This window comes from Ctenopharyngodon idella, chromosome 1 (genome assembly GCF_019924925.1).
Source record: "Ctenopharyngodon idella isolate HZGC_01 chromosome 1, HZGC01, whole genome shotgun sequence".
NCBI lineage: Eukaryota > Metazoa > Chordata > Actinopteri > Cypriniformes > Xenocyprididae > Ctenopharyngodon > Ctenopharyngodon idella.
The window spans coordinates 4,000,816-4,022,240 of NC_067220.1; the positions used below are offsets into that span (position 1 = coordinate 4,000,816).

General features: G+C 43.1%; 2 protein-coding genes across 4 annotated transcripts; both read left to right on the top strand.

The window, feature by feature from the left end:
- Positions 1-93: 93 nt before the first annotated feature.
- On the top strand, positions 94-4,379 carry LOC127518161 (axin-1-like). Of its 3 annotated transcripts, none has more exons than XM_051904539.1 (7): positions 94-1,356; positions 2,708-3,431; positions 3,503-3,569; positions 3,643-3,711; positions 3,789-3,865; positions 3,935-4,057; positions 4,123-4,379. In XM_051904539.1, the coding sequence occupies exons 2-7, from the start codon at positions 2,725-2,727 to the stop codon at positions 4,259-4,261; spliced, it is 1,182 nt and encodes a 393-aa protein (XP_051760499.1). In that variant the 5' UTR covers positions 94-1,356; positions 2,708-2,724; the 3' UTR covers positions 4,262-4,379. The 3 variants fall into 3 exon arrangements, with proteins under 3 accessions (XP_051760499.1, XP_051760490.1, XP_051760507.1); XM_051904530.1 differs by lacking the exon at positions 94-1,356 and adding an exon at positions 1,856-1,944; XM_051904547.1 differs by lacking the exon at positions 94-1,356 and adding an exon at positions 1,856-1,944 and having other exon boundaries at positions 3,649-3,711.
- Positions 4,380-4,710: 331 nt separating this feature from the next.
- Positions 4,711-20,771, top strand: LOC127517831 (general transcription factor 3C polypeptide 1). Its single transcript, XM_051903972.1, has 37 exons — positions 4,711-5,011; positions 7,193-7,381; positions 7,461-7,637; positions 7,741-7,884; positions 8,003-8,099; positions 8,177-8,300; positions 8,385-8,561; positions 9,144-9,259; positions 9,355-9,661; positions 9,730-9,884; positions 11,199-11,302; positions 11,389-11,542; positions 11,619-11,722; positions 11,995-12,149; positions 12,233-12,424; positions 12,500-12,645; positions 12,832-12,929; positions 13,136-13,232; positions 13,321-13,501; positions 13,690-13,789; positions 13,878-14,013; positions 14,095-14,182; positions 14,271-14,450; positions 14,540-14,685; positions 15,420-15,562; positions 15,730-15,811; positions 16,203-16,315; positions 16,988-17,044; positions 17,346-17,439; positions 17,523-17,695; positions 17,802-18,128; positions 18,538-18,779; positions 18,856-19,136; positions 19,224-19,626; positions 19,708-19,741; positions 19,827-20,022; positions 20,460-20,771. Exons 1-37 carry the CDS (start codon positions 4,788-4,790, stop codon positions 20,688-20,690), a joined length of 5,967 nt encoding a protein of 1,988 aa, XP_051759932.1. The 5' UTR covers positions 4,711-4,787; the 3' UTR covers positions 20,691-20,771.
- The last annotated feature ends 654 nt before the right edge of the window (positions 20,772-21,425 follow it).

Below are 21,425 nucleotides of genomic sequence, written 5' to 3' on the forward strand. Positions count from 1 at the left end.
ATAGAAAAGTTGATTTTTTTTTTTTGAGAGGGCGTTCAATGTGACATTTTCTATGGAAGCATATTAACGCCATGGAGTACAATACAAAATAAAAAAAGCAGCTTTATCTCACAATTCAGGCTTGTCAGAATTATGAGATATAGAATCGGAATTCTGAGGGGAAAAGTCTGAATTGTGAGATTTAAAATCAGAATTGTGAAATGGAATCGGAATTCTGAGGAAAAATGTGAATTCCAAGATATAGAATGGAAATTCTGAGGGTAAAAGTCTGAATTGCGAGTTTTAAAATCTTAGGATTCTGAGGAAAAAAGTCAGAATTGTGAGATCGAATCGGAATTCTGAGGGAAAAACATCTGAATTCTGAGGAAAAACGTGAATTCCGAGATATAGAATCGGAATTCTGAGGAAGGTCTGAATTGTGAGAAAAATTCCAATTCTGAGGAATAAACCTGAATTGCGAGATATAAAATTGGAATTCTGAGAAAAAAGTCAGAATTGTGGGATGTAAAATCGGAATTAGAAGGAAAAAAGTTTGTGAGAATTGTGAGATTTAGAATTGAAAATTTTGAGGGGGAAAGTGAATTGCGAGATAAAATCGGAATTCTGAGGAAAAGTCTGAATTTCGAGATATAAAATCAGAATTGTGAGATACATAATTGGTATTCTAAGGAAAAAGGCATCATTTCGAGATATTAAATCTGAATTCTAAAGGGGGAAATGTCTGAATTGAGGGAAAAAACAAGCTTTCATAGTTTCCCCTCATTACTAACAGCTCTTCAGAAATGCTCCTACATTGTTCGTCATTTCATCATAACTCATAGTTTCAGAGTGAATCGGGACTGAACGCAGTGTTTTCGCTCAGAATGAATGTTCTGATGTTACTCTGGATTGTGTGGAAGTCTTGAGAGACGCCGGTGTCTCTGCAGGGCATCTCTGGGTCAGTGTCGTGTTAAAGGTCACGGCGTTGTGAAACAATAGTGATTAGCCGTGTCGCTCCCTGGAGACGAGGATTAGCATTCATTGTGTGACCTTTCCAGCTGGCGGGAGACGCAGGTCACAGCAGGTGAGACCAAACACACACACACTAATATTACCATGTTTCATTAGGGTAAAATAACATGTGCAGGAACATTTAGAGGTATTTCACTCTGCGGATGGAAGCAAGTTATTTTGTGTAGCTGAATTAGGATGTCTTGATTATTTCTTCTTCATTTTAACCTGTGTGTGTGTGTGTGTGTGTGTGTGTGTCGGCTGAGGTCGGGCTCCTACAGTGTGTCAGATGGCATGTGGTGCGACCTTTAACACCTCCTCCTTCAGATGGACAGATTTCCAGAAGATCCATCTGTGATACTCAAGGTGAATTCAGAAGTTTAACCAGAGACAAAAACCAGCACAAACAGGAACGATGAACAAACGTTCTTACAGTAACATTAAATAAATGTTCTTTCAAAGTTATGGTCTTTGATAATGTTCTAAAATAATAAACATTATTTATACATCATTCATGGAACATTTTTCATAACTTAATGGTAACGTCATCAAAACGTTTTAACAACATATTTTTGTTATAGCTGGGAGCAGGTTACTGCATCACGTGTTTGCGATAATATTCTCTCTCACGTCTATAATATGCTAAATAATTGTGACAACAGTATAAAATACGTTAAATAAAGTAAAATAGCAGTATCGCAAATACAGTTGTAAGAATAGGCTAACGGATAAAACGAAATAGCAGCATATGTCATTAAAAGTCATTAAAACTTACTCAAATTACGAACGAAGAAAGCAGCATATAATATTTAAACACGAGTGAGAAATAAAAATGAACAAGAGTAATGTGTGAGTGAGAGGCAGTGACGATGATGTAGTTGATTGACGTGCTCGTGCTCGTTCTGACAGCTCGAGACTCTCACAGCAGCTGCGCGCGACTCGAACTCCTGTCAGGTAAAAACATCATTACTTTACACTTCATAAACATTTACTATCAATATTTACATCGGATATTTTCATTATACATTAAAAGACGCGTCATTTGATTTTCTGTTTTCCGTCGAATAAACTTCATCAAGCGCGCGCGCGGACTCTGACAGACATATGAAGGATAAACGATCAAATGTTGCATTTGAAATATTATATTCTAGAGCTCTGCGTTATTAGTTCGTGAATATTCATTATATCGTATCATATATTGATCTCAAATTTAACGAAACGATTTCTTTAATTTCTTTAACTTAAATTTGGCGTTTTCATATATATATAAACATTTTACAAAACCGGATTTCTGACAGGAATAATGACACATTTTTGTCTGTCAATTAAAACACGATGTTGTGTATTTTTGTGTATTAAAATTAAGTCTATACTAACAGTGATAACAGTGCAAAATAAATAAATAATGTAAAGAACGATAACATAAATGCGAATTAACCAATATTATTAACAAATAAAATAAAACAGTATGCAATAAACTAAAAAAAAATATATAATCTAATTGAACAAAAATAAATAAAGGGAATAACAAAATAAAATAAAGAACAATAATACAAGTGCAAATGGGAATAACAAACAATAACAAGATATATGCTTGTTCTGAAATCTATATGTTCCTGTGATTACTGATGATAATTGAATCTATATATACTTATAATAATATGATTTTTTATATATTTAATTTATTTAGATTTTATAATTTTCTCTCACTCCTCAGGAGTCTCAGATGACATCATGAGTTACCATAGTGACGCGCCTCGCCCTCCAGTGCCGGGCGAGGAGGGCTGTGAGGGCGGGCGCTTCTCCAGTAAGACTCCGTCTGATTGGTCAGAGTCTCCAGCGGTCACACCGCGCCGCTCCGACCTGGACCTGGGGTTCGAGCCCGAGGGCAGCGCTTCACGGGACGGCCCGTACGAGCCCTGGGCTGAGACGCTCCTCACGCTGCTGGACGACCGCGACGGCACGGCCCTGTTCCTGCACTTCCTGCGGACGCTGGGCTGCTCGGCGGTGCTGGAGTTCTGGTTCGCCTGCTGCGGCTTCCAGAAGGTTCCCGAGGGCGCGACCGGCCGGCGCCTCAAACTGGCCAAAGCCATGTATCGCTGCTACCTGTCCGAGCGCAGCGGCTGCGTTGTGTCCCGCAAGATCACGGCCGAGACCAGGAGCGCCGTGCGAGACGCCATTCAGCGGCTGCAGCTGGACTCCGGCCTGTTTGCGCAGGCGCATGCGCAGGTGCAGGCCGTGTTACAGGACAGCCTGTTCCCGCTGTTTCTCAGGTCAGACGTGTATCTGAAACACACTCAGACTGTCCAGTCACCACGAAACCACAAGACAACACTGCAAGGATGCCAGGCCACGCCCTCAGAGGGGGTGGAGCCTGAGAAAGAGACCCTCCCTCCCCACAGTGCAGCCAATCAGAAGCGTCCAGACGATCGGCAGTGCAGGTGAGACTCAGTGAGAGCAGGTGAGATGGAGTGAGTCCTCATGTCCACTGACGAGTGTGTTCCCTCGACAGACAGCACACGTGTCATCGACACCTCAGAGCACGAGACGAGAGACACACACACCTGCCGCACACACCCGTGAGTGAAACGAGTTTATTCAGAAACACACGACATGTTTGTGTTTTAAGAGTGTGTTTGTGTTGATGGACAGGTGAAGATGACGCCACACACCTTCGCAGCTGAACTGACCAGACGTTTGCAGGAGCTGCAGGGACACGCAGTGAGTTCCCGCCGCACAGAGTGTTTACTGTGTGTTTAATCCAGAGTGAGTGATCGCATCATATCCTGTTCTGACAGGAAGAGGACACGGATTCCAGCGCCACCTCGCTGATGGCGGACAGTGACTGTGACATCATCAGCACATGTGACGTTAAGTGCGTCAGCGTCCATCATTACTGCCGGTTCACTCTCGCTGTGTGTTAACTCCTGCTCGTGTGTCTCAGGTGTGTCACAGTGGTGTATTATTACAGCGGAGACGTGATCCCGTACAGGACGTGTGTCCGGAGCGACCCCGCCGTGACCCTGGGACGCTTTAAATCCCTGCTGACGCGCAGAGGGCCGTTCAGGTGAGACTCCTTTACCTCAGTGTATCAGTCAGTGTCTCTCTCTTCATCTGTCTCTGATCAAACAGGTTTTACTTCAAGAGAGCGAGCGCGGAGTTCGACTGCGGCGCGGTTTATGAGGAGATCCGCCGGGATGAGGCCGTCCTGCCCACGTTTGAGCAGAAAATCATCGCGAGAGTGGAGAGAATGACTGATGAAATGAGCTGAACACAAGCTTTTCTCTGTACAGAGTCTGTTTATTTTATTTGAACATGAGGTTGACAAAACCATCATTTAATCAAGAGTTTATTGTTTGCTGCTTTTGAATAAACAGTCATTCATTGGAGACTCTGTTTGTGTGCTTTTTAATTAAGGTGATCATTCTGCTACAGTATTAGTCAACTTTTTAACAAATAAAAGGAAAGAAATCATGTTTTTTTAGCTGAAACCTTTACTAGTGTAGAGATTCTTGTTTTTTTGTGTCCTCTAATGCTCTTAAACTATGGACATGTCTTGCAGCTGATATTAAACACACTCAGACATTCATTTTAAAATCTTTTTGTAGAACATATTTTTGTTAGGTTGATTTTTTTTTTTTTTTTTTCGTCAAACGCGCTGTTGTCGTGTTGTAGTACCGGAGGTGTCCGGCAGGTGTCAGTGTTCCGGCGCGCAGCGGCGTTGACAGGCAGCGGAAGCAGCAGAGAAGCAGCCCTCCTCTGAAGAGTTCGGCGCTGTTTGCTCACTGCTGACAGCGATGATGGACCCGTTGGACGCGGTTCTGGATGAGGTGGCTCTGGAGGGTTTGGACGGGATCAGCGTTCAGACGCTCTGGTTGAGGCTGCGGAGTCGTCAGCCCGAGTTCAGTTTGAATCTGGATCCGCTCAGTCAGCAGTTCATCTGGAGCTGCTTGAGCCGAACCGCGGAGATCCGCTTCTATCTGCTGCCGGAGAGCCGCAGAACCGTCGTCTTACACGACCGGTCAGTCATTTACCACACTCTTACTATAGTAACACTCAGAATGGAAACGAAGAAGAACACTTTGGAGTTCTGAAGACATTCTCAAACGTCTCCGTTATTGAGCAGATTTCCAACTTCAGTGGTCAAAAATATGATTCGCTTACTTAAAGTGTACAAAAATATGAAATCTCACTTATTATTAGAACTATCAATATCATTATAAACAGACGGGGACAATACTTTTTCAGTGAGGTGAAGACATAACGCTACCAATGATCACATACTATTTCAGCTTCTTTTGTATGTAATTTTGATTTTTATGTCATAATTAAGACCTTTAAAGTCATAATATCGACTTTTTCTGTCGATTTCAGCTCAGTCATAATTTTGATTTTTTTTTTCTGTCAATTAAGACTCATAATATTGACACTTTATTTCAATGTCAGCTTCTTATATAATTTTGCTTAAGTCATAATATCCATTCAGTTATGATTTAGATTTTTTTTAATGTCATAATTAAGACTTGTAAAGTCATAAAATCGACTTTTATGACAATTTCAAGTTCTTATGTCATAATTTTCACTTTTTATGTCATAAATAAGATTTCATAATATTGATTTCAGCTTTTTATGTCATAATTTAGATTTTTATGTCATAATTAAGACTTTTAAAGTCATAATATCGGCTTTTTTATGACAATTTCAACTTTTTGTCATAATGAAGACAATTTAAGTCATAATATTGACTTTTATGACAATTTCATCTTATGTCATAATTTTGGCTTTTTTATGTCATAATGTCGATTTCAGCTTTTTATGTCTTAATTTTGATGTTTTTTGTCATAATTAAGACTTTATGACAATTTTGACTTTTTGTGTCATAATTGTTACCAAAGCATGATTTTTTTCCTCTAATGTTCCATCCGTTTCGCTCTATGAAGTCTGTGAAGATCATGAACTCTGTATTACAGTGTGTCACGTTTAGATTTACATGAAAAGGATCTCCACTGTCTCTAATCAGACTTATTTTGCATTTTAGCTCAGTTTCCAGCACAAATATGTGCATTCTGCAGGTGTAATAGTTAAGTTGAATAGTCATAAATTAATACTAGGGATGCACCGATACCGATTTTAACAAACAATTATTGGCCGATACCAATATTTGTCACTTCCTCTCTTATTTGAAATTGTGTCATCAGAATAGATAGTATTTTGATCATGTTTTAAATAAGCAAAGTTCAAAAACACCTGCATTAAAATATACTAGCAGGTTTATTGCTGCATCATCAAATAATTTCTAATGAACATGGATTGGATCCATCTAACATTCAGTAGACCTACATTAATACAACAGAACAAAGATACATATGAAATAAACAGTGTTTTTAGGAAGGTTTAATAGTTTTCAGGTACAGAAATAAAGTGAACAAATGTAAAATAGCACTGCATATTCTTCACTGTATAAATTAAACACATATTATTCCTTTATTGTAACAGACTTTATTGTGATTAATCTTCTAATTTGTTTTTGTATACATGTTAATATTTTTTGTAAGTTTAAATATGTATGAGATCTGAACTATCTCCTTTACTAAGGCGGGACTCTTATTTTGACGGGTGCTCAAGTCTATGGAGCTATAATGGTAATGGAGAGCGCACAGTTCTTCAGAGTTATTTTGCAGATTTAAAGTATTAAGCACCCTCCAAAAAGGCATAAGATCTGTATGTATTTGTTAGCTGTTAGTTGTAATAAGTGTTTTGAGTAATTCGCTGTATGTTGATGAGAGAGAGAGTTTAATGCGCACTGCTTGTGCTCTGTAATCTTTTGCTTTTGTGGTGATTTGTTTGGAGTGAAAACGGACGCAATAAACTTAATAAAAGGTTTGGTCATCATTCGGATGGGGTCCGATACACTTATGAAAGTTACAAAAGTTATTTAGTCAAGAATAGTGTGCGATCTTTTGTTATTTGATTAGCATTAAAGCGCAGACAGCAGCGCTAGGATTATACAGCTCAGTTCCTTCACGCAGTTCATTAATAAACCATCGGTTTGATATCGGCCTTTTTCCTGCCACAGCCGATATGCCGATTGTTGTAAATTGAGCAAAAATCACATTGGTGCATCCCTAATTATTACAGTAATCAGGAATCTGAGAATCTGTCTGAATCGGTGTGTTTGTGGGTCGTCTCTGTGTCCGTTCAGGTTCGTGGAGGTGGACCGGAACACGGGCATTCATGAGATGCGTCAGGTCGAGCCGCAGGACGTGTACCCGGTGCGCGTGCTGACGGACGACCCCAGCGGCCTGCAGGGCTCCTGCCTGTTCTTCAGCGAGCGCGTGGACGTGAGCGAGCAGGTCCGGGCGCCGCTGACGCTGGAGGAGGTCCAGACCCGGTGAGACCCGCGAGGACCAGGACACGTCCAGACTCCGGCTCGGGCCGCTCGCTGACGGCTTCTCTCTGCTTCCCCTCAGGTGGGGCGAGCGTCTGGTGATGGTGGCGTCCGCGGAGCTCCGCTATCGCGCTCTGATCGGGCCGGAGGGAAACCCGGAGCTGAAGCTGCCGGACCTGTGCTACTGTATCCTGGAGCGGCTGGGCCGAGCGCGGTGGCAGGGAGAGCTGCAGAGAGACCTGCACACGCGCGTCTTCAGGTGCTCATACTGCTGCTGCTTCACATGACATCTAGTGTTCTGAACACAGCCAATGAGAGCAGGATGTGAAGGTGATGTAATCATGTGTGCTGTGATTGGTCAGAATGGACGCAGGTAAGATGCATTATCTGAGGAGGAAGCTGGACAGGAACGGGCTGATCACGCTACAGTCACACGTCGCGCGACTGCCGTCAGGAGCTCAACAACACTCGCTGCTGCTGCTGCTCAAGCGCTTCCACGTGGACCGGTGCGCGCACACACACACACACACACACACACACACACAGACACTTATTAGTCGTCTCAGGGGTTTTCAGGCTAATATAATGTATAATCGTGTGTGTGTGTGTGTGTGTGTGTGTCAGGAGGAGTAAGTATGATATCCTGATGGAGTCCACGTCCAACCTCCTGTCTGAGCTGCCCGATAAGACGGGCGTGATCATGAAGATCCGCGAGCAGCTGGTGAGGAAGACTCTGATGATCTCATGGAGATGATCTCCAGTTCTTGTTGTAATCGTTGTGTGTTGTGTTGTGTGTAGCGTGTCAGCGAGCGCACCTTCAAGCGCGTGTATCAGTACATGACCGCCGCTAAGATGGTGACCCTGCTGAAGCTACCTCTGAAGGAGTTCGACCCCAACGGAGGCCCCTTCAAAACCCTGCGAGGTCAGAGGTCACGCCGACTCATCACATGACGCTGCGTGACTCAAGCGCCCGTTGACTGCTCTCTCTGCTGTGATTGGTTGTTAGGCACTGACGTGTTTGTGCGCTGTCTGAAGCTCCTGAAGCCGTACGGACAGAAGGACGTGGAGGAGGAGGAGGATGATGAGAACAATGATGAAGATGGCGACGCCCCCGTCAAGAGGAACGTCCTCGCAGAGCCTCGCATCATCGAGCGTGACGTGCTGACTCAAGCCTATGACATCGGTCAGAACGCCACTTATGATTCTAACCTTCCGACATCTATAACATCAACGATAACTGTGATCATATCTGTGATAACTATAACGGTAATGATAATAACTATAACCATAATGATAATTGTAACTATAAGGATAATTATGACGATAACTATAATAATGTGTTAATGATAACTGTAATATAACTATGATAACTATATTGTTAACAATAATTATAACTAAAGCAATACCCACAACAATAACTATACTGTTAACGATAATAACTATAGTAATATGATAACTATACTAGCGTTCACACCAGGATGGTAACATTCTGTTTATTATAAGCGCACTGCGGTTTTGTCGTCTTCCAAATGCTCACACTTTTTAAAGTCGGATGGTTTTTGATTGGCTGTTGATGGTTTTTATCGTTCATCAGCTGGAAAAGTCACTCTGAAAGTGATTCCAGTGATGTCGTTCATTATTGTTATAGTTGTGGCATGGACTGTGCTATTAGAGTTGGAGTGATTATTAAAACTTTATGGTTATAGTTGTGAACTGGCCTTTAGGCTTATGAGTGTGATTTCTGTGCTGTGATTGGCTGCTGCAGTGGTGTCGACCGGGACCAGAGGGATCTCTCAGTCGGTCCTGCGAGGGAAACTCAACGTCGGAAAACTCGAGGGACGAATGATCTGTAGACTACTGGAGCGAATCGACATGATCAAGGTAACGCGTGAATCTCACGAGAACATGCGCAGGTCACATTTCACTGCGACACAAGAATGACAGTGAAGGTGTGTTTTCATGTGTGCGTCTCTCAGGGCTTCATGGAGGACGAGGGGCGGCAGAGAACCACCAAATACATCAGCAAACTCTTCGTGGAGCAGAGTAAACTCAGCATGCAGTTCACGAAAGAGCGGCAGCGCAGCCAACACCTGCGCGTCACACACCTGACTGAGCCTAAACCACAGAAGCAGCCGGAGCCAGCGCCACCCGCGGGCGTCTCTGAGGAGGACGAGGGAGTGAAGGGCCACGCTGGAGCACAGGAAACACTGCAGAAAGGCCACAAGCCCCTGAAGCTCAAACAGTCCAAACTCAGCTTCAGCAAACAAGCCACGCCCCTCAAAAGTGAGTGACAAATCACGACACATTCTCTTACTGATATGGTTTTGGTTTCATGCGTGTTTGTTATTCAGAGAAGCCCTCTGCAAGAGTGGGTGGGGCTAAAGCCTCTCAGAAGGATGTAGTTGGACAGAACGCAGAGCCTGCTGACCACGCCCCCAGCACGAGCACCAGCCAATCACATCACTCTGAGGAACCGCAGCCAGTGATCGTGGAGGTGCTGGCGGAGGTCAGTTTGAGTCCATGATAACTATAGCGATAATGTTAAAGAGAACAGTAACAATGAGAACGATAATAATTAACGATAACTATAACATTAACAATAATATTAACTAAAGCGATAACTACATAACTATACTACAACAATACTATATACTATAACTATAATGTTAATGATAATATCTTTAACAATAACTATAACAGTCACAAACGCTAACTTTAACACTACCTTTAATGATAACTATAATTTAGCGATAACTGTAACAGCTATAACAATAATGATAGTTATAATGATGTTAATGAGAACAATAACGATTAGAACGATAATGATAACTGTAATGATAAATATATTGATAGCTAACAATAATGAACTATAGCTATAACTGTACTACAACAATAACTATAATGATATCTATAACGATAACTATAACAATCACTAACGCTAACTTTAACACTACCTTTATCAATATGTATAATTTTAACGATAAGATAACTATAACAACTATAAGGATAATGTTAACAATAGTAGTAATAACGATTAACTGTAACGCTAACAATAATAATTATGATAATGTTAACGAGAACAATAACAATGAGAACAATAATGATAACTGTAACAATAACTATAACGATAACATTAACAGTGATGATAACTAGAGCGATAACTATAACGATAATGATATCTATAACAATAACTATAACAATCACTAACGCTAACTGTAACTGTAAGATAATTATAACATCTATAACGATAACTGTATTGTTAACGATAATAGTAATGATTAACTGTAACGTTAACTATAACAATAACGATAAGTATAATGTTAACGATAATGATAACTGTAACAAATGTTATAACTAGAACGTTAACAGTAATGATAACTGTAACGACAACTTTCAATATAACTTTAACAACTATAATGTTAACGATAACTATGTGATCGAAAACTGCAATGTAATAATGATACCTATAACAATAACTGTAATAACTATAACGATATCTAGTTAATAGCTATTGTTAATTATGATAACTACACGATAACGTTAGCGATAATGATAACTGTAACAATAACTAAATTGAAAATAACTAACGTTAATAACTGTACTGATCACTATAACGATAGCTGTAATGTTAATAATTATAATGATTATTATAACTATGCTGATAACCCGTAACATCAACGATAACTGTAACGATAACTATGACTATAGTTATAATAATAACAGTAACAGTAATTATTGTGGCAATAATGTTAACAATAACGATAATGTTAGTGATTATGACGTGTGTGAGTTTCATTACATGTGATGATGGTCTGGTCAGAAGACGAAGAAGGTGGAAATTCACGAGACGTACCGACTGCTGAAACGCAAGAACATGATCATAGAGGCCGTGCGCTGCAGCAAGATCATCGAGGGCTTTTACTCGTAAGACACTCTCTCTCTCATGCGCTTGCATACGCTGTACACGTCAGATAAACGTGTGTGTGTGTGTGTGTGTGTGTGTGTGTCAGGCTGCAGAAGCTGCTGACGGAGGAGGAAAGGAAGGATGGCGTGAACACTAAAGTCTGTAAGAAAAGTGTGGTGAGGCTGATCCGCTCGCTGTCTCGAGAGGGTTTACTCAAACTCTACAGGACCATCGTCATACAGGACGGAGTACAGAAGAAGGTACGCACGCAAGACACACACACACACTCACACACACACACATATACACTGCAGCTAATACACATGTGTGTCTCAGGTTGAGTTCGTGGTTCATCCCTCCGTTACGCCGGACGATCTGCTGGTCAAAAGTGCCATAGAGCAGATCCGCATGCGTATGTCCAGCTCGGCCTCTGCAGCTCGGTGAGAAAAACACACCACCCACAATCCCCCACAATAACACACACCAAACATCTCGCTGATCTGTAGCGGCTTAACCACAGACAGTAAAGAAGTTGACACTCTTATTCATCAAGGACACTTTAAATTGATCAAAAGTGACAGTAAAGACATTCATAATGTTACAAACGATTCAATTTCAAATATATGCAGCAGAAAGGGACTTCTTCCAAAAACATTAAGAAACGACCTCAAACGTTTGATCGCTAGTGTGTGTTAATTGTTTTGTTTCTCAGGGTTGAGTGTCAGGCAGAAAAAGCCAAGTCCAGCGCACAGGAGGCGAAGGAGAATAAAGCATCATCTTCCTCGCGTCCGTCTCAAAGCAGCGGCCTGAAGAAGGTGTCTGAGAAGATGGGCGTCAAAACCCTCAAATCCTTCAGACCCGTCCTTGGTAACGGAGCCGCACACACTGCAGCCGCACACACACTTCTCTGCGCTTCATATTCACAGTCAGATCTGCGTCCTGTGTGTCAGTTCCAGGACTCGGCCGCTCCATGGGTTTCCAGCCCAAGATGCCTCGTCTGCGTATCGTTCACTCCTTCCTGTGGTACCTGATTTATGGGCATCCTATCAGAAGATCCGGTCCTGCCGACCCGGTTCCTGACGCTCCGGCACAGTCCGACCCAGAGACGCTGGCGGCCGAACAGATGGAGGGGCAGTTCAGAGGTGAGTCTGGGGTCAGATGATGCTTATTTGAGATGAGTGACTCTCTCAAACACGTGTGTGTGTGTGTGTGTGTAGTGTATGTGAAGGAGAACAGCTGGAAGAGGTACATCCCTCCCCTCCCGCTGCATAAAGACTTCGGATACGGATGGGCCCTCATCAGTGACGTTCTGGTGTCGCTGCCGCTCAGCATCTTCATGCAGGTCGTCCAGGTCAACTATCAGGTACAAACACACACACACCTTTGGATTTAAACAGGACCTATGATGCTGTATCCCATGTTCATCTGTTGTTAGTGTGTATTGTTGCTGTTTTAGCATGAAGAAGCTCTGCACAGTTGAATGCTAAAATAAAAATAATATTTTGAATCATAATTTGGTGCAGTAATGTTGTGGTTGTGTTGTAAATAGGTTGCAGGTTTGCAGGAGTACCTGAATGATCCAGTGAGGAAACATTATCTGATCAGATTCCTCCCTGCTGAGATGAAGAGACAACTGCTGCACAGGAGGCAAACACACACACACACACACACACACACACATACACACTATTGACATGATCATATGAACAGCAGACTGTAAAACCATGACAAGTCATAAAGTCAACAAAAAGCATCTCTAGTCTGAAGCGCACGCCATCATCAGACACTTCTTCATTCAGACTCTTATTGTCTTTTGAAGTGTTGTGATGATGACGATGTGGTCCCTCACACAGGAAGTACATCTTCAATTTCCACGAGAGTCTCCAGAGGTTGTGTTTCATGGGCTTGCTGCAGTTCGGACCCACGGAGAAGTTCATGGATAAAGATCAGGTGAGTAGGATGTCACGGTCACATGATCACTTCATAGGTAATGTTTATTGTGTGTGATGTATTAAGAATACATTCGTGTTTGTATTAGGTGTTTGTTTTCCTGAGGACGAAGGGCACAATCGTGGATACGACGGTGTGCGACCCGCACTATAACATGGCCATCGAGACCATCCGGCCGTTTGAGAGGAGACACTATGTGTTCAGTAGCGCACAGGACGTGGAGAATTACTGGTTCGACCTGCTGTGTGTGTGTCTCAACACACCTCTAGGTACAAACACCCAACCTGCGATATCCCTCATGGGTCTGAGGTCAGAGTACGGTTTGTTTGGTTCATTCAGCTACTATCAAAGCTGGGAATCGCAACATGACTGCACCAAACCCTCAACCTAAATACAACATTACTACAACATTACAACAAAAATACTGTACAATAATGTAACCACAAATGTGTTTCAGGTGTAATCAGGCCGCGTCATGGCCAAAGTAACGCTGAGGGGGCGGAGTCTGACGTCGTCATGACAATGGAGCGTAACACCAGGCTGCTGTACACGCTACAGTGAGTCAGCCGTTCTGATTGGCTCAGGCTGGATTGTCCGTCACCTGATTGGCTGATGTCACTTGTGGTTGTGTTTTTCGGTTGCTAGGGGCAGTTGTAACGTGGTGGATGATGGTGTTACCCCCGGCGACGGGCAGGGCGCTGGCGGACTGGACTCGTCCTTTTACAGCCACCTGAAACGCAACTGGACGTGGACCAGTCACCTGATCAACGAAAGCAAACAGGTACACACACACACACACACACACACACAGTGTTTCCAGCTGATGTTGTGCTGTGTGTTAATGTGTTTGTCATGTGATCAGAACACTGAAGATACAGGAACGCATCATGCCGTCAGACTGAGGAACCTGCTGTCCAAACACCCTCTGCCCAAACCGCCCACGCTCTCCGGTAACACTTCATTATTACGATCTATCAGAGCAGTCAGACTCCTGCGGTGGTTATATCAGGTGATTGTGTGAATGAATGTCATTGGCAGCGGTTCAGAGCAGAGGGAAGGTGGCGCCCCCTGCCGTCCTGGAGGAGGAGGTGCGTCTGAGCTCAGAGCCGTCCAGCAGGAACGAGGAGGTGCGCGGAGGACGAAACCTCAAACGCAAGAGAGCAGCAAACCAGAGCAGCAAGAAAGAGAGCAGCAAACCGGCCCGCAAGAAGAAGAAAGGTCACTGACGCTGACAGGAAGCTGATGTTAAACGGTGATGATGTCATGTAGCTCAACAGGAAGTGTGTGTGTGTGTGTGTGTTTGTCAGTGCGAGCGTGTAGGCAGAGTCAGGCTCAGGACGAGACGGACCAGCGGGCTCTGCTGCAGATGACCCGACAGAGAGTGGCCTGGACGCACATGGAGGACAGTCTGCTGATGCTGTGCCGCGTCGCCAGCCACTTCCTTAACCGCAAGGTACCGATACACACACACACACACACGCTAGCGTCCGTTAACGGAAACTGAGCTCTCATTATACATAATATAATATGCATAATATAAACAATCATTATATGTACATTATGTATTATAATAAATGCCTGCAGAGGGCGCCAGCGGCCTGGTGATTGTTGTTGGTACACTGGACAGCAGATCAAATCATTCTTCAAACAGTATTTAATTCAAATGTTCACTTAATCTTTAATATTTTGCCACTTCTTTATAATAAAAAATGCTACATCCACTGTAATTTCTTGAACAAGAATCAAAACATGCAAATTATTTGAAATCATGATGAATAGTTTCATATTTAGAGACGTGTTCTCCTGTGTTGGCGTAGGTTTATGAATGATTTACCTTACAAATGACGGCATGTCAACAACACTCTACTACAACAACTCTTCCTCTTCTCTAAAGCAGCCCAACATGGCCTCGCCCCCTTTGTTGTGTGTTCTCGGGGGCGGGGTTTATGTGAATTTTGGGGTTTGTGATGTCACCAACCAGGGAAGAAGCTCGTTGTAGTCCTTAAACAAAGATTTCTGTGAAAGAAAATATAGCATGTTGGCATTCTCTTGATTTGTGTTTAATAGTGACAGCGCATTAATTCTGATGACGCGTAAAAAGACATTTCTCACTGACATCATCTCAGCTGTTAATGAAGTAGAGAACATGCTCATGTTTATATATTGTGTGTGTGTGTGTGTGTGTAGCTGAAGAGGCCGTTCGTGCCCTGGACGGTGGTTCGTGACGTGCTGCACGCCGAGTTTGAGTTATCGCTGGATAAAACATCTCTGTCTGTCAGCCGACGCTCACGATACATCATGAAGAACCCGCAGACCTGCCTCAACTACAGGTGTGTGTGTGTGTGTGTGTGTGTGTGTGAACAGATATACACAGACTCACTCACACACACTATATGTGCATTATAAGGACTGCAGACTGACGCTCACACGCCGTCTGATTTTACATTAATGAAACTCGGTGTAAGTGATTGTGAATGGTCTGATGGCGGTTTTGTAGGATTTGTCTGGCTGAGATGTATCAGGATAAAGAGCTGATGGCCAGATTCATGAACCGAACGGACGACTATAATGATGTGAAGGTGAGACTTTGCGATTCTTCAGTGATTCTGAATCAGTTCTCAGAGTGATGTTCACTTGCTGCCAGTTTCACAGAAGAAACCTTTCATGTGTTTAAATGTCCACAGAAAGTGTTGCTTCTCTGGACACTTGTGAAAAGGGTTTTACTCAAATTAATCTGAATTTAGTTTTAGATTTTTAGGATAAATGGGTCTCAGATATCTTTAGTTTCTACACTGCAAAACATCATGTTCTTCCTCAGTGTTTGTCGTGTTTTCCAGCACAAATATCTAAACATTCTTAAATCAAGATTCATTTACTGGAGAAGAGAAATGACTGAAGATATGAAGACTTGTTTACTGAAAAATGTATCAAAATAAAGTGTGTGTGTGTGTGTGTGTGTGTTTGTTACAGGTGTGTGCTGATGAGTATAAGGAGTTTGTTCGCTCTCTGAGGTCAAAGTTCAGCTCCAGTTACGGCTCCAGTGATATCATCATACCAGACACCAGAGACGAGCTCTTTCACAAGTACACACACACACACACACACACACATCTGTGTTATTTTAGTGTTACAGTTTTTATTAATATTTTAACCCTCTGGTGCTCTTCGATCATGTTTGATGTAAAAATGTAATGTGTTGTTGTTTTATAGAATTGTGTACTTCACTAGAATGGTACAAAGTGAATAAATGGATTATAAACTACTGCATAAACATAATGTAGTACCAGAAATTCCCTAAAAATACAAAATATGAAATAAAAAACATATTTGAACTTAAACAGAGTACATTCATTTCAATGAAAAAAAAACCCAGTCATTTGTGACCACCAAGCGAGCAGCAGAGGGTTAAATTAGCTTTTATTTTTATATTTTCAGTCTTCATTTTGATTTAGTAATCCCGTTAGTCCTTTTGTAGTTTTTAGGGGTTTTTAATTATATATTCCTATATAGCTTTATTTATTAATTTAATAATTTATTATCTCAGTTTTAGTAATTTCATTACTTCAATCAATTAGTTACCAAGGCAACATTTCTAATTTTCATCATTTTTTTTTTTTTTTTTTTTAATAAAAAAAAAATAAAAATAAAAAAAATAAATATATATATATATATTTTTTTTTATTTCAGCTTTATTTCAATTACTTTTAACTCTTCAGATTTTTTAAGTCTTTTATTTTGTGTGTGTGTTTCCTCAGGTTTAAGGTGTACACGATTGACGAATCACTCGAGTGCAGTAAAGACGTCTTGAAGAGGTGTGTGTGATAACATCTGCAGGACATTCATTTTAATAAACACAGACTGACAATTTTATAGTTTAAATTGATTTAATCACATTTTCATGAAGTATCAAGTGCTTTGAGCTCTGGAATACACTATCAGTTAAACACTATTCTCATTAATAATATTAACAAAAATGTAAAAAAAAAAAAAAAAAAGTAATGCAAAGAAATGCAAGAAAGTTCGAGGAGCATGAAAACAGTAGCGTTTAAAGTGTGTGTAATAGTTTCTTCAGTGGAGTCTGTGTTTGATGCTGGACTGTAATGACTGTTTCAGGAAGGAGGACATTGATGTTCTGGTGCTGTTTAATTTAATTCAGAGCACACTGGTGCTCACCAACGCTCAGATGAAGAACTACAGACCCTTCCAGGTACACACACACACACACGTTTATACTGTGATGATGTATCAGTCACATGTCAGTGATGACGTCTGTCTGTCTGTGTGTGTCAGACGTTCTGTCTGTACACGCGCTACAGCGAGGAGGTTCTGTCCCAGGCCTTCCAGACGTGTCGTAACCGGGCGTTAGTGAACCGCCGGCGGCCCATCACCAAAGCCCACCTGAAGAAGTGCCACTCGCTGCCCTTCCTGCCCATGTCCTACCAGCTGTCACAGCACTACTACAGGTCAAACACAGCTCATTATAACCACTGGAAGTTACAGCAGCTTTTGTGCAGGGCGCTCGTATTCCACACTGATGCTGCCAGTTAAACGCCTGTCCGTCTGCTGCAGGTTCTTCACGTGGCGTTTCCCGAGCCTCATCTATAACGAGGCGTTCGATCTGATGACGGGTTTATACAAGGGCGGCAGCAGCGACAGACCCAACAACTTCCACTTCCAGAAAGACCCTGAGAACCCGGGAGAAGAGGGTGACGCGAGACAGGAGGAGGACGAGGACGATGCTCAGGCCATGCTGCAGTTCCCCATGGACGCTCCGGGGGGCGCCAGCGCGTGCTGCCTGACCCTCATGACCCTGGGCCTGCTGTCCGTGGACATCAGTATCCCACAGCAGATCGTGGTGGTGGACACTACAATGGTGGACAACGAGGTGGTCAAGAGGTGCTGTTCGCACTCAAGAACACTCGCAGATACACTCGCTGAAGACCTGTTCACACTGTAACGATGACTAGCGTTCACACCAACAGACAATAACTATAACAATAACTTTAATGACAGTTATAACGATGACTATAATGATAAGTATTATTAGCATCCAGACCAGCGCAAGATATCAATCTGTTTATTATAAGCGCTGCAGTTTGTCGTCTGTCTCTTTAAGCACTCAAGCTCTTTAAAGCAGGATGGATTCTGATTGGCTGTCAATGCGTCATTATTATTGTTGCATTGCGATTCTGTTAGAGTGATTATTAAAGCTTTAGTTACAGTCAATGTTCCTGGTGTGAACGGGCCTCAACACTCTCGCAGCTGACCGTGTGTGTGTGTGTGTGTGTGTGTGTGTGTGTTTCAGTCTCACTAAAGCACTGGAGGAGGAAGAGGAGGATGATGATGAAGTGAGGAAGAGGAGGCCGGAGGTCAAATCCACACAGGCGTCTCACACCAATTACCTGCTGATGAGGGGATATTACGCTCACGGGATCCTGCGCTCGCAGACGCACAACTCCAACAGCACCGACAACATCATGGTCAACGCCTGCACCGTCCACCTGCAGCTGAGACGCACACCGCAACACACACTCTTCACTGCAGACGGTGCGCGCACACACACACACACACAGTCATGATCCGTCACGTGTTTCTCACTCATGTCTCTGTCTCTCACCTGTAGCTGACGCTGTCTCAGCTCTGTCTCCGTCCGCTCCTCCGTCTCTCCCGCTGTCGTTCACGCGAGTGTTCCGCTCGGCAGCTGTCGAGCCGCAGGCCTTCTTGGACCGGTGTGTGAGCGCGTCGGGATACGGAGCGCAGGACGTCCAGGCGGCGACGGAGATCAGAGATGCCGTGCAGGAGGGGGCGGAGTTTGGCATTGACAGACAGGACCTGTGCGAGCACTTCATACACCTGGAGCGGCCGGAGGACGGGCGGAGCAGAACGCTCCAGCAGTACATACAGGTGAGAGAGAGACGAGTGATGCACGCGGTTCACTGCAGGTTCAGTTGTGTTGAGAGTGTGTGTGTGTGTGTGTGTGTGTGTGTGTAGGATCTGGTGGATGGAGAGCAGCTGGTGGAGGTGGGCGCTCTCTCTCAGAGGCTGGTATGTGTGGAGGCTGCGTCTCATTGGCTGTTGGAGAGCGCATGTGATAGTGTGCAGATGAAGAGAGGCCCCGCCCATGACCATGACTCCGCCCTTGCCACACCCCCACCTACCAAGAGACGGGCCGTGGAATCTGATTCCCAGGAGATTGTTGCCATGGAAGGAGTCTCCACAAGCACAGCTGTCAGTCATACCGTCGCCACGGAACCCGTCTCCACGGACACAGCTTCAAATCAGTCTCCTGCAAATCAGGAGGCGGTTCGTGAAGTTGACGGGAACTCAGAACAGCGCGTGACAGATGTTGAAGGGGCGGAGCTTAATAAAGACCCCGCCCCCTCTCAGATCAAAGGTGTGTGTTTGGGCTCTGAAGAGTTTGACTTTGGTTTGTTGTCGTGTGTCTGTGTGTTGATGTTTACGTTTGTGGTTTCAGATGGAGCTGAAGGAGCTGCCGATCAGGAGGAACAGTGAGTGAATCACATGACTCTCACATGACAGTCGTCAGTCTGATCTGAGCTGCAGTAATGCCTGTTGATTCTCTCTGTCCGTCAGCGGCGTCCGGGAGCCGGTGCGGTTCGTCAGCCGGCCGTGGCGTGTGGTGGACGGCTCGCTGAATCGTCCGGTGTGTAAAGGCATGCTGGAGTCGCTGCTGCTGCACATCATGTCGAGTCCGGCGCTGCGCGAGTCTGAGCTGCTGCAGCACTACAGTCAGGTGCTGCAGCCCGTCGTCATCCTGGACCTGCTGCAGGTGAACGTCTGTCCCGAACACGAGTTCAGTGTGGTGTTCATCTGGACACTGAGTTTACTCAAGTCACCGTTGTTTATATAGCGCTTTACACACCTTTAATGCAGTAAAACACGTGACAAACAACTGATGTCAGAATATTAATGCGTTTTAACTTTGATTACAATTATTTATAACTTACATTATGAATACCTTTTTAGGGCTAAAGTAAAGTGTCACCATAAGTTGTTCTACACTTTTGGGAAAAATCAGCAAGTTTTAGTCCAATTTGATTGTTAACTAGAAAATCCTCCAGGGTTAAAATGACCAGAACACATCAGACATTCAAACTTCACATGAGTTTGATTCATTTCTGAGAGTTCAAACTCTGTTTAAAGTGAATTGATTCAATGATTTGAACAGTATCGTCTTGATTCTGATAGACGTGTGTGTGTTGTCAGGTCCTGATGGATCTCGGCTGTGTGAGGAAGCGCTATGTCGTCCAGAAGCACAAACCCTCACTCTTCTCCAAGCCCAGGGTGCCGCAGGTCAAAGGTCAGGCCGAGGTCAGCGTGAGCGACGCGGGGACGGCGTTCTACGAGCCCACGGTGGACTGTGTGCTGAGGCTGGCGCGAGTCTTTCCTCACGAGCTCAACTGGAACAAATGGGTTCAGCTGTGTCTCCGCGCCTGAGCAAAACGTTTCTGTTCGCATGTTAATTATTTTTTAATATTGTCTGCTTCTGTTGCACAAAATAAAGACCTTTTTTCATAACATGGCTATTTTTCATTCAATTTTTTTCTGAGCCATATAATGGCAGTGAACCCTTTTAAGTCTGACGTCACCGTTTCTGGGTCTAAACATCCTATCAGATGCCAAAAACAATCAATTATACTATGCTAAAGCTAATATAATATAATACGCTGTTATATAAAACTACCGGATAATCATGATTCTAACCTTTATCTCCATATCAAAACATCTCCGATGGCTAACTGACTAAAAGTCATAATGTTGAATTTTCTCATAATTTCTTTATGAGACTTTTTATGAGGTTATGATTTACAAAAGCATGTAATGGCTTCCATAAGCATGATCCCAGGAGACTTGTACCGTGTTGTCCGGTAGTTGAGAATATGCGTGAAAAACAAACCACAAATCGAATGCATTATTTCAACCTCACAGATCCATTTTTGGAGCTTGATTAAATAAATGCTTTGTTTATAATAAGGAGGGTGTTTTAAGATCAAGGCAAATTTGATTTGTCATGTCATGATCCCTTTGATTCTCTTTTTTATGGTCTGCAAAAAAATAAGGTCATACGGCATTAGAAGGGTGAGTAAATAAAAATAACTATCCTTTTAAACCATAATGTAAGGTTGTGTTATATAATGAAGTGCGTTTGATAGACATGACACACACACACAC

Coding starts and splice junctions, on each gene's coding strand:
- LOC127518161 (XM_051904539.1), top strand. CDS start 2,725: ATGAGTTACCATAGTGACGCGCCTCGCCCTCCAGTGCCGGGCGAGGAG. Junction 3,432..3,502: donor CCAGACGATCGGCAGTGCAG/GTGAGACTCAGT, acceptor TTCCCTCGACAG/ACAGCACACGTGTCATCGAC. Junction 3,570..3,642: donor CACACCTGCCGCACACACCC/GTGAGTGAAACG, acceptor GTTGATGGACAG/GTGAAGATGACGCCACACAC.
- LOC127517831 (XM_051903972.1), top strand. CDS start 4,788: ATGATGGACCCGTTGGACGCGGTTCTGGATGAGGTGGCTCTGGAGGGT. Junction 14,014..14,094: donor TGATCAACGAAAGCAAACAG/GTACACACACAC, acceptor TCATGTGATCAG/AACACTGAAGATACAGGAAC. Junction 18,780..18,855: donor CACACTCTTCACTGCAGACG/GTGCGCGCACAC, acceptor TCTCACCTGTAG/CTGACGCTGTCTCAGCTCTG.